Consider the following 12959-nt stretch of genomic DNA (forward strand, 5'->3'; position numbering starts at 1 on the left):
CTGACTCTGATCTTCTTCCCATCCCCAAGGCAGCTCACTCAACAGGCTTCCCTTTATCCTTCTGATTGTTTAAGACCTGTGGAGTCCTTTCTCTCTCAACCTAGAGGTTCTAGCTTAAAAGTACATCCAAACCTGGACTATTTCCCAATGCCTCTACTGTTATTGTATAGTTCCAAGTCATCATCATTGTTGTTTTTATTGCAGGAATGCTTCCTTGATGGTTTCTTTAACTGCCCAAACCCCCTACAATCTACTACTCTCAATGAAGCAAATAGAGCAATCATTTCAACATAAACCACATCACTCAACTACTCAAAGTTTCCCATCTCATTTTAAGTCTAAGCCTAAGTCTGAGTTCGTCTTAGCACACCCAGCAATATTTAACCTCACTTCCCTCCCTAGCCTAAATCTCTAGTTTTCTGTTTGCTCACTCAGTTCTAGACAAACTGATCCAAATGTTATTCCTTGAATACACCAGACACACAAGTATTCACAAAGTTCGTGGAAATCAGTATTATAAACACAATACAAGGGTTCCAATTTTCTTGCACCAAAACAAATGCATTATTTAATTCCACTTTTCACAAACTTTCTAAAGAACCTGCATACTTGTGTCTCACGGTCCCTCCTTAATCACCCAATGGCCCTCTTGCTCACATCGCCTACGGGTCTTGACCGACCTGTCACTTTCTCAGTCCCGACCTCTATTCTCTTATCCTTCTTGCTTTTTTCTCCACTGCACCATCACCATCTAACAGGCTATATCAGTTGCTTACTTATTCCTGTAGAGTCGGTCCCTTCCATGGGAAAGCAAGTTGTAAAAGAAGCGATTCTGCTTAGTTCACTGCTATATCCTCAGCACCTACTAGATATTAAGTGGGTCAGGTGGGCTCAGCCCAGCTATCCTGACTCCATGGCAAACGCTGCACCCAGACGCCACTGCAGCCAGGAGTCAACAAAGCAGTGCACAGCCGGAGGAGAGCTCACCAAACACAGCTCCTTCCCTTTTCCCTTAGAACTTTGCACCAGCCGGCTGCAGCCAACCGCGGCACGCGCCCTCCGCACCCGCAACCGACAGACACGAGCCCCAACTGGAAAAGTCGCTACATCCTCCCGACCTTCCTCTCTCGCGCTCACCCATCCCGTGCCAGATCACCAGCGGCAGCGGTGCCGAAGGGGCGACATGCCCAAGCGTCCAGGCGGCGCAGGACCAGGGCAGGAAAGTCACAGCCAGCAGCCACAAGCAGCTGGGCGACGCCATCTTGGTTCGGTCACATGACCGCGGCGCGCGACTCCGCGGACCCGCGCTCCCGGCGTGTGGGCGCACACACACACACACACCCACACACAAGTACACTGCCACGCGCCTGACTGGGCTCCCTGGAGGATAGATACCCGCCGACGGGCGCTGGTCGGGTCAAGTAGCCCGCCCGCTGGGCAGGATTAACATGTTTGCTAACATTTGTCGTGCACTTGGGCACCGCAAGTCTGGCTCCGTGCCAAGCGCTCTTTGGCGCGTAAGGACTCAGGCCTCTTAACAGCGTTGTGCTTGCTGTGCCCTGCCTTCCGAGGACCCTGAGACCCTGAGAATTGGGGCCAGGGGCACAGGGGTGGGAAGTTGCCGCTTCGCCTCACCGCAGTGCACTGTCTGGGGCAGAAGGAAGCCCACGGCTCTCTTGCCACTGCCCCGGGAGAGATCGCTCCCAATCTGGGCTGATCATGGCGGGATGTGGCGTGTGTCCCGGATTCTAAAGGTGGAATGTTATCAGGCAAACTTGAAATTCGGTAGGACTGGAGTAAGCTTCGATGCTAACGCATAAAGGCAATTTATTCAGGTTAACCAGTAGGGCGGGGGGGGGGGCGGGGCAGGGGCAGCTGCAGCTGAGGCTGCAGCAGGAACAGCAGCGCAGAAAAAAAGAGCTAGGTTGAACAGCACAAGGTTCTTACACATTTAAGGCCAATTCCATATAATTATACAGTCATGATTGGTCAGTTTAACCGTTAACTTTCTTTTTTTATTTTTTTTAAAGATTTATTTATTTTATTACAGAGTCAGATATACAGAGAGGAGGACAGAGAGGAAGATCTTTCGTCCGATGATTCACTCCCCAAGTGAGCCACAACGGCCGGTGCTGCGCCGATCCAAAGCCACAAGCCAGGAACCTCTTCCGGGTCTCCCACACGGGTGCAGGGTCCCAATGCATTGGGCCATCCTCGACTGCATTCCCAGGCCACAAGCAGGGAGCTGGATGGGAAATGGAGCTGCCGGGACTAGAACCGGAGCCCATATGGGATCCCGGGGCGTTCAAGGCGAGGACTTTAGCCGCTAGGCCACGCTGCTCTAAGCAAGCAATTTTCAAAAAGTGGAAACTGATGAGCTATAGGGCAATGGGTCTTATCTAACACCAGGTACCTCCTTCCTAAGGCGTGCTCTGCCTACGTGCCTGCCGGGTGTCACGTAGACGGTGAGGCCTGGAGTTCACACAGCCCCCAGCCAAGCAAGTAAGGCAGAAATCACAAAAGCAGAAAATATCTAGGTTCTTCACTTCCAGACCACATTCCGTCTTTTTACCTCCCACCCCTTTCTTAAATCCATTTATATTCAAATGCTAGATTATTTCCATTTACTTTCATCATCTCGCTTCCTGCTCCCATTTTTAAAGAAAACATCGAAAATAGAATGAATAGGGCCTGGCACGGTGGCCTAGCGGCTAAAGGGAGGGAATCCCAATCTCTATGAAATTGTATCATAAAATTGAAAAATTCAAATAAAAGTTTAACAAAAAATTTTTTTAAATCTTAAAAAGACATTTATTTCATTTTGAAAAGCAGGGAAAAAGAGAGATTGATCATCCATCCACTAGTTCACTCTCCAACATAGCTACAGGAGCAGAGTCTGGGACAGGCTGAAACCAGGAGCCTATTACTCTATCTGGGTTTCCCACATGGGTGACAAGGATCCAAGTACTCAGGCCATGTTCTGCTACTTTCCTGACAACATTAGCTGGGAACTGGACTCAAAGTAGTGCAGCCGAGACTCGAATGTGGGATGCTGCTGGCATCCCGATGCACCACATTCCAACCCAAAATCAAACTTTTTGTTGTTGTTAACTCAGGACAACATAGTGCCAAAAGCACTTTTCATAAACTGATTTATGTTTTCAGACATAAAAACTCGTATAAAGGGTAAATCCTTATTTGAAGTTCAGCTTTTCTACTAATCCAAATAAACTTGAATTTTATATATTTTTAATTGTAAAAAAATACACTGTGATAGCATTTTTAGAAACACATCTGAAGGCGGGTGTGTTGGCTCAGGATTTAGCCAATCCTCCACCTTCAAGCACCAGCATCCCATATGGAAGCCAGTTCATGTCCCAGATGCTCCACTTTCCATCCAGCTCCCTGCTTGTGACCTGGGAAGGCAAGGGAGGCTTGCCAACGCTTTGGGATCCTGCACTTGTGCTGAGAGCCTGGAGGAAGCTCCTAGATCCTGCTTTCAGATGGGCTGTTTGCGTTGCAGCCATTTGGGGAGTAAACCAGTGGATAGATTTTTCTCTGATTCTCACATTTACATCATTGAAAAATCCCTCCTTCAGTTCCTTTTACCCAAATCACTTTGCCATCTGAGACTTGCCATCCTTGGTCTACTAAGCAAATGTAGTACATTCCACAAAGATCAGCCCATGGCCCATCTCTACCCTGACTTCCCAAAAGCCCACACAGGGTTTCATCAAATAGTTAAAATTGTCCCTATTGAAAGTACCAATAGGTTCTGCCTTTCTCTGGATTTGATTTCAAGAGGAACCATTTAGTGGGAGACGAACCAAGTTCTCTCAAGTTCAGCCAGTCTCAGAGTGCTGTTTTATGAGCTTGTGATGCTTATGAAGCTAATAATAGGAAGTGAGAACTTGCCAAACCTGAATTTCAATGTAACTTCAAAGAGGACTGAAAACTAATAAGGTACCTATCAGTTCCCTGAATAGGCTGTAATCCCAGCAACAGTGGGAACAGAGAGAAGTCTTTGAGCACGCTCAGGTTTCAGTTTTCTTGTTGCAAGGGAGAAATGAAAGCATTTCTGTTAGATGAAAAAAATTGTAATAAAGTTGTTTGCTGTTAAAAACACATTTTTTAAAAATTTTATTTTAGAGGATGTTTACATAGTTGATCAGGGTGGAAGGGATCTAGGGTTAGGGAGAAGTGGGTATGATCATTGTTTCCAAGCTTTCTGTTTCTTCTTCCCATTTCTGGGGGAGGAGGGATAAGGGAATAGGCCATACTCAGCCTCCCAACCATCCCAGTACCAAAGCACGGGGAAAGGCCATCTGATATCAACCCTGAGTCACAATGATGCATGTTCCAAAGGTTCTGCCCAGGTGGATGTGATAGCTTTGAAATGCTGTCGATCTCGCTGACCTATGGATGAGGAATCCCTTCCAGTGTTCATTGGCTGACGCATTGACCTTAGCATCTCCAATTGCCCAGATATTTGCTGTTATTGTTTGGCTGGGATAGTTGTCCATATGTTTTGTGCTCCATTCTCTGCTATTGTATCAGATGTCCTCTGCAGACCCCAATGAGCTCCCATGTCTTCCATGTGCACCATGGTCTGTTGTCCAGCACTCTATCTTCTACATTGTAGAGGACCAATTCTCCTAGGTGGGCTCTAGGACCTGGGCCAGACGACCCAGGGTCAGACCAGACCCCCTGAGTTTCATGGGTTCAGCACCCACTGCGCAGGCAGGCCCAAAGTCCCAGGTTATGTGACCCAAGACCCAATGGAACCCCCACCCCGGGGATCACGGACTCGGCCTTCACCACACAGGTGCGCTTGGCAACCTGGACTTGGAGACCAAAGTCCCTTGGGGTTTTCCACCACTAGGGCTCATGGATTCAGCATCCACTTCACAGGCAGACTCTGCACCCTCCACCCCTGGGGTTCAAACATATTTATTAAGCATTACGATCCAGATACCCACTAGGTTTTCAAAAAATAAATGAAAAGAAGTTTGATTAGTTTTGATCAGTGTAGTAAAGCCGCTTGGACTGAGAAATAATCATTTTCTATCACCTGGGCTATGTCAAGATTCTACGCTTACCTGGCAGAGTAATTGGGATAGAAACAATGCCAAGATGTCTCAGTATGTTTACCGTTTAGAGATGCAAAAGTAAAAAGACATATGGGTCATAGCATCTGTAACAGCATTAAACTCTTTTGAGAAAAGCTTCTGTTGGCTTGCCAAATGAAAAAGAATATGCCATTCTCTTTTTGGCAGCACTGAGGCAACTTTTTAAAGTTTTTGAAAGTGTTTGTCATACAGATGTACCCACACACATACACAATGTATAGATTTTAAGATCACCAAAGAAAACATGAAGTCTCCTCTCCACCCCATTTCTGAGTATTCTAGAAGCAATTTCTGTTATCAAACCTGCTTCATTTTCCTAAGGTTTATCACCATTTTACCAACTTTAGCTGTAGCTTTTCACAATGAAAAATAAAGAAATAAACAATTTTCTTCTTGGGGCTGATGTTGTGATGTAGTGAGCTAAAAAACTGCCTGTGATTCCATTGTTCCATAGGGGCACCGGTTCAAGTCCCAGATCCTCCACTTCTGATCCAATTCCTTGCTAATGCACGAGTGAAAGCAGTGGAAGATGACTCAAGTGTTTGAGTCCCTGTACTCACAAGGGACACTCAGATGAAGCTCCCGGCTCCTGGCTTTGGCCAGGCCCAGGCCCTGGACACTGTAGTTGTTTGGAAAGTGCAACAGATGGAAGATATTTGTCTCTGTCTTCCCCTCTCACCGTAACTCTACCTTTCTAATAAATAAATCTTTAAAACAAAAATTTTCCCTCTTTTTGCTTCTTCAAAGGTTTTGCTAATAGAGATGAAAAAATAGAATATTACATTATCTTCTGTTACTAAATTAAAACCTTCATTTGCTTCAGATTGACAAGAAATTAAAAAATCCGAATCCCAGGACCAGGCACAGCAGCCTAGTGGCTAAAGCCTTCAGTTTGCATGTGCCAGGATCCCATGTAAGCACTGGCTTGTGTGCCGGCTGCTCCACTTTCCATCTAGCTCTCTGCCAGTGGCCTGGGAAAGCAGTTGAGGACGGTCCAAAGCCTTGGGATCCTGCACTCGAGTGGGAGACCCGGAAAAGGCCCCGGGCTCCTGGCTTCAGATTGGCTCAGCTCCGACTATTGTAGCCACTTGGGGAGTAAATCAGTGGATGGAATATCTTCCTCTCTGTCTCTTCTCCTCTCTGTATATCTGACTTTGCAATAAAAATAAACAAAATTAATCTTTAAAAAAATATTTGTGGTCAAAGCCAATAACCTGGAACTATCCAAATATTCCGTATGGGTGACAGGGGCCCAACTATTTGTGCTACCATCTGCTGCCTCCCAGAGTATGCATTAACAGGAAGCTAGATCAGATACAAAGACCAGACTCAAATCTAGGAACTCAAAATGGGCTATGGGATTCCCAAGCAGTGCCCCAATGGTTGCACCAAAGACTTGCCCCTTTGTATCTTCACAGTGGCCTTATTAAGGTCACAGTGACCTTATTAAAAGGTCTAATAATGTTATTACACCTTTTTCCCATTTTATTATTATTATTATTATTATTATTTCATGATACAGTTCCATAGGCTCTGGGATTTCCCTTACTCCTTCCCCAAATCCCCTCCCCACCACACTGATTTCTCTATATCATTACTATAGTATAGGTCTTCATAAATAGTCATAATTCCATCATTGCATGCATGGACAATGGCAGAAAGTCCAGCATCCTATTATCAAGATATATTTAACAGTTTCATTGGTAGTTCATCTTTGATGTGGAAGTAGAGGTGCCTACTGCATTGTATCCTCACATCTGGATATGATAGTCTCCATTACACAGTTACTATACAGCCCCTTAAGGAAAAAGTCCACAAAATAAAATCAACAACAGGAAGAAAAATAGAAACTTACAATGACTTGAAGTTAAATAACATGCTACTGAATGACTAAGTGTCTCTGAAGAAATGAAAAAGAAAATCAAGAACATTCTTGAAGAAAATTATGCTACTGTATGACCTATGAGTCAGTGAAGAATTCAATGAGGGAAAAAAAACTGTTTTGAAGAAACAAAAATAAAAATATTGCAATCCAAGAGATATAGTTTCTGTTGATCTTTGTTGGTGAGATGTGTCTCCTGGCCGCTGGTGGAACTCTGGCTGCCAGTGGAGCTCAGATCACTGCTTGCTGACTGCCACTGTGGTATCTTGTCACTGCAACACCACACCACTGTCTCCACTGGTTTCCCATGTCCGTCAGTCTCCAGGTACCTCTCTGCCATCGCCTGTCCTCTCCTGTTTCTCGGAATGTGCCCTTTTTGCTTCTCCCTGGCTAATGATTCTATATCTGTTTAAACACATCCTTACCCTAGTCTGCCATCTTGATTCTCTGTTATTCGACCTTAATGATGGGAATATATTCCTATGTCACTGAAACTTTGTAACTCAAGCCTGAGGATCATCTTTTTTCCCCAAGCTGTTTTCACTTTTGGTCATGAACTTCTGTTACATCCCATACGGTCCTGTTCGTCAGATTCCATTCTCATTTTTCCTGAAGTGTATTTCTGAGTGATTTTTTTTTCATGTAGAGCATGTAGGGTAAAGCATTTTGAGGGATTACCTTTTTCTGATATTGCCCTCTTATTTGATTGGCTTGGGTAGGTATAGACTTGTGAAAAATTCTCTCTGACCAAATCTTAGGTGGATTCTTCTGGAAGGAGAAACCCTGTCCTACCTTGTATTGCCTTGTTTTAGAGCAAGAATTCTGCTAAATTCAATTTCATGAGAATTCCCCCACATGTTTTATTTTCGTTGGCTTTATTTTTGTTAGCTGATCATGTTCTTCTTTTCCCACCCTTGATTCCCAAGCCTTTCGCTTATCTTTAGCAAGAAATCTGTTAGGCCAGTTTACTAAGCACGTCCCTGGTCCAGCTGTGTGCACTTAGCCGTTTCCCATTCACTCCCTCTTCACCCCATGGACTGGCTATACATTCTCAGTTATTTTTGCTGTATTGAGTTGAGCTTGGTTTTCCTGAGCTACCCTTCTTTACTGAAGCAATACTAAGTAAGATCTCTCAGGGGCCAGCGTTCTGGCATAGCCAGCATCCCACATGGGAACCAGTTTGAGTCCTGGATGCTGCATGTCTGATCTACCTCCTAGCTAAAGTCCCAGAAACTTTTGGCTCCTGGATTCAGTCTGGCTTCCACACCTGACTGTTGCAGTCATTAGAGAAGTGAACCAGAGAACGGAAGATCGATTAACACACACACACACTCTCTTTCTCAAATAAAAACAAAAAGCACAATATTTCGTAAAACTCTTTTACTGCCCTTGACTATTACCTAGCTCTATTTAGCAACACCAGAGTTCTATACATTATGCTTCATAGCTTTGACAACAGTCACTGTTAACAATGACAAACCTCATTCTTTTACAGGGAACGAGATGTGCTTTTGTTTTGTTTGTTTTCTTCTTTGAATGTTTGACTGCCCACTCACATGCCTATATAGAGGACTCTGCTTTTTCTAAAAGGCCTGAGCCTTACCCAGAGGCTCTGGATGAACCAGAAGAGCATGCCAGGCAGGTTGCTTTGAGGTTGCGTGGGAGGAGCATGGGAGGTTGGTCTGGTGACACCTGCTTTCTATCAGGCAAACATTTTTTCCTGCAGTCCTCCTCAGGCCAATCTCCACTGCCTTTAGAGCCATTCTCACACTGCAGCTTTCTGCGAAAGGTACCAGGAGCAGATATTCTTAAAGGATGGAGGAATATGGTCCCAATGATCCCAATTGAATTGTTTGTTTTGAATGTAATTCCTTGAATAAATTACCCAGTAACTAACTAAACCTCACTTTGGCTGATTGTAAAATAAATGTTGACTCTGAGCAGAACTTTCTGTGCCCATGGATACTTATCTCCAGCATTCCTTCCTTCTTTCTAGACCTCCCTAAGCAACCCTGTGCTCAGCTTATTCAAAGTGTCTACACTCATCTCCAGACCAGCAAGCTCTCAGGAGCAAAGGCTTAGGAGGCAGGAGGGGAGGGAGGGAGGAAGAGGAAGGAAAGGAATACTTCAGGCACTGTGATGCAATGGGTAAAGCCACCGCCTGTGGTGCTGGCAACCCATATGGGCACTGGTTTGAGTCCTAGTTGCTCCACTTTCAATTCGGCTCCAGAATCGAAGATGCCCCAGTCCTTGGGTTCCTGCACCACTGAGGAGGCCTAGAAGAAGCTCCTGGGTCCTGGTTTCTAATTAACCCAGACCTACCCACTGGGACCATTTGGGGAGTGAACTAGCAAACGGAAGACCTTTCTCTGTCTCTCACTCTCTCAATCTCTTTCTCTCTCTGTTTAACTCTGCTTTTTAAAATAAAATAGAATATATCTGATTCAAGGTTCAGAGGATCTGGCACAAACTTGGTGCTCAACAAGTGACCACTTGTTGGGCCCGGCGGCGTGGCCTAGCAGCTAAAGTCCTCGCCTTGAACGCCCCAGGATCCCATATGGGCCCCGGTTCTAATCCCGGCAGCTCCACTTCCCATCCAGCTCCCTGCTTGTGGCCTGGGAAAGCAGTCAAGGTTGGCCCAAAGATTTGGAACCCTGCACCCGCGTGGGAGACCCGGAAGAGGTTCCTGGTTCCCAGCTTCGGATCAGCGCAGCACCGGCCCGTTGCGGCTCACTTGGGGAGTGAATCATCGGATGGAAGATTTTCCTCTCTGTCTCTCCTCCTCTCTGTATATCTGGCTTTGTAATAAAATAGATAAATCTTTAAAAAAAATTTCAAAAAAATGACCACTTGTTGATGGAATGAATATTAAAGATAGCCACAGCAAATGTACAAATCCTTCAAGGCCCAGAGAAGTGTGGAAATCATGGCTAAAGCCTTTAAAAAGGAAATGCATATAGTGAAAATAAATGAATGAATTTAAATTTTTTCTATTAGGGCCCAGCGGCATGGCCTAGCGGCTAAAGTCCTTGCTTTGAATGCCCCGGGATCCCATATTGGCACCGGTTCTAATCCCGGCAGCTCCACTTCCCATCCAGCTCCCTGCTTGTGGCTTGGGAAAGCAGTCGAGGATGGCCCAAAGCTTTGGGACCCTGCACCCACATGGGAGACCTGGAAGAGGTTCCAGGTTCCCGGCTTCAGATCGACGCAGTACGGGCCGTTGCGGCTCACTTGGGGAGTGAATCATCGGACGGAAGATCTTCCTCTCTGTCTCTTCTCCTCTCTGTATATCTGACTTTGTAATAAAAAATAAATAAATTAAAAAAAAAAAAAACATTTCTTTACAGACAGAGAAGGAGAGACAGAATGAGATTCCCTGGTTACTCCCCAAGTGGCTGCTATGCCCAGAGTGGGTTGGTTAGAAGCTGTAAGCCAGGAGCTCGTTCCAGGTTGATAGTGTGGGTGCAGGACCACAAGGACTTGAGGTGTCCTCCGCTGCTTTCCCAGGCCTACTACCACCTTTGCCATTTCTATTCCTGAGTTACCACAGATGTCCTTTGGCAGTGTCCTTTTTTGTTTCATTTTTTATTTTTTTGACATTCTTTACATAGTTAATTAGGGCATAAAGGTTCAAGGGCTTTAGGAAAGTGAGTAAGACTATCATTTCCATACATGTATTTTTTTTCTATATCTGGCGTAAAGGGGAAGGTAAAGGGAGAAGCCCCACCCAGTCTCCCACCCATCCCAGGTCCCCGATGTGGGGCATGCTCCGAGGGTCTTGCTCAAGTCGCTTTGATAGTTCAACAGTTATGAATTTCTGCCAATTTGCTTTGGCAGTGTCCTTGCTTCTATTCTTTCACACCACAGTTTATTCCCCACAATCAGAGTGACTTTCAGAAAATGTGAATCCAGTGATTTTGTCTTCCTCTCATACCCCCAGTAAGCTCCCATCACACTTAGAATAAAATCCAACAGTGTTATGATGGTTGGAAAAGCCCTACCACACCTGCTTCTCCCCTCCAACATTTTGTCTCAGGCAGCACCTCTCACCTAGCTCCCCCTCATTCACTGAGCTCCAACACCCTCGTCTCTTGCTACTCCATGAGCCCACCAGGCAGATGCTGCTCTCAAGTCATCCGCTGTTCTTGGAGCAGGCATACAGCACCAGAATGAAGACACTGCTTGGGATATCTGCATCCCATATTGGAGCACCTGGTTCAAGCCCCAGCTCTGCTTCTAATCCAGCTTCCTGCTAATGTACACCCTGCCTGACAGCAGGGATGATTCAAGCAGTTGGGTCACCAGTTCCTGGTTCCTGGCTCCAGCGTGGCTCTGCCCTGGCTGTCACAGGCAGTTGGAGCAGTAAACCAAAAGATGGGTGATCTTTCTTACTCTGTATGGGTACCTATGTCTGATTCTCTGCCTTTCAAATAAATGCATTGAATTTGAAAAGAAAAAGCTTCTTGCTATACCTACTGCCTCTACTGTTCTTCCCCAAGTATTTGACTTACACCCTGGCTTTATTCAAATATCTTTTCAAATATCTCCCACTTCAAGGTTTCTGCAAATAATGCTCATGCCTGGGCCTGGCACAGTGGCCTAGTGGCTGAAGTTCTCACCTTGAACACGCCAGGATTCCATATTGTCACTGGTTGTAATCCCGGCAGCTCCACTTCTCATCCAGCTCCCTGCTTGTGGCCTAGGAAGGCCGTTGAGGACAGCCCAAAGCCTTGGGACTCTGCACCCATGTGGGAGATCTAGAAGAAGTTCCTGGCTCCTGGCTTCGGATTGGCCCAGCATTGGCCGTTGCGATCACTTGGGGAGTGAATCAATGGACGGAAGATCTTTATCTCTGTCTCTCTTCTCTGTATATCTGCCTTTCCAATAAAAATAAAATAAATTTTTAAAATGCTCATGTCTGTCATTCTTTCTACTCTTTTTTCTATTAAACTTTCTATTAAAGTTGCATCATATCTGCATTTGTTTATTATCTGTTTTGTGAGCTACATAAGACCACAGGGTTTTCCTTGCTGAATCTGTGTGTCCTGAAGATGGTATCACCATATGGTAGCTGGGAGCACATGTGAGAAGGATCACATGAGAAAACATGGAGCCAGGGAGCAGGAAGAATCAGGCTCCCTCTTTTCTAACAGTTCACTTTTGTGAAAACCAACCAGGACCTCTTGAAAACTACCTTAATCTTCCAAGGACAGCACTCCCAGTGACCTAATATTCTCCCACTATACACCACCTCAACATTGCCACACTGAGGACCATGCTGCCCACCCGGGGAGAAAATAACCATACCCAACGAATGGCAATTAAAAAAAAAATTTATTTGAAAGACAGAGTTACAGAGGAGAGGGACAGACACTGGTTCACTCTCTAAATGATCACCATGGCTAAGCTGGATCAGGCTGAAACCAGGAACCTGGAACTCCATCCTGGTCTCCTGATGTCCCACATGGGTGGCAGGGGAACCAGCACTTGGGCCATCTTCTGCTGTTTTGTGGGTACATTCTCAGGGGGCTGGATCAGAAGTGCAACCCAGGACTTAAACTGAGGGCTTATTTTTTTTTAAGATTTATTTCTTTTTATTGGAAAGTCAGATATACAGAAAGGAGACGAGACAGAGAAGAAGATCTTCCAGCCAATGATTCACTCCATAAGTTACCACAACAGCCAGAACTGAGCCAATCTGAAGCCAGGAGTCTGAAGCCTCTTCCAGGTCTCCAACGCAGGTGCAGGGTCTCAAGGCAGTCCTCGACTGCTTTCCCAGGCCACAAACAGGGAACTGGATGGGAAGTGGAGCTGCCAGGATTAGAACCGGCAACCATATGGGATCCTGGCTCATGCAAGGCGATGACATTAGTCACTGAGCTAACGTTTTGAGCCCTAAACTAAGGGTTTGTATGCTCCAAGGTTTCAGAGGCCTCACTACCCAATGG

General features: G+C 45.6%; 1 protein-coding gene across 2 annotated transcripts in view; it reads right to left on the reverse strand.

Moving 5' to 3' along the window:
• Nucleotides 1-12959, reverse strand: part of PPT1 (palmitoyl-protein thioesterase 1) — an 80540-nt gene that overhangs the window by 28666 nt on the left and 38915 nt on the right. Inside the window, exon 1 of one of the 2 annotated variants that reach the window (XM_004591538.4) lies at nucleotides 1138-1295. The exons of the other annotated variant lie outside the window; for it this stretch is intronic. Within the exon in view, the coding sequence (XP_004591595.1) occupies nucleotides 1138-1261 (124 nt within the window). The 5' untranslated portion in view covers nucleotides 1262-1295. Of the gene's footprint in view, nucleotides 1-1137; nucleotides 1296-12959 lie in introns of those variants that run through there. 2 annotated transcript variants of the gene reach the window in all.

This window comes from Ochotona princeps, chromosome 2 (genome assembly GCF_030435755.1).
Source record: "Ochotona princeps isolate mOchPri1 chromosome 2, mOchPri1.hap1, whole genome shotgun sequence".
NCBI lineage: Eukaryota > Metazoa > Chordata > Mammalia > Lagomorpha > Ochotonidae > Ochotona > Ochotona princeps.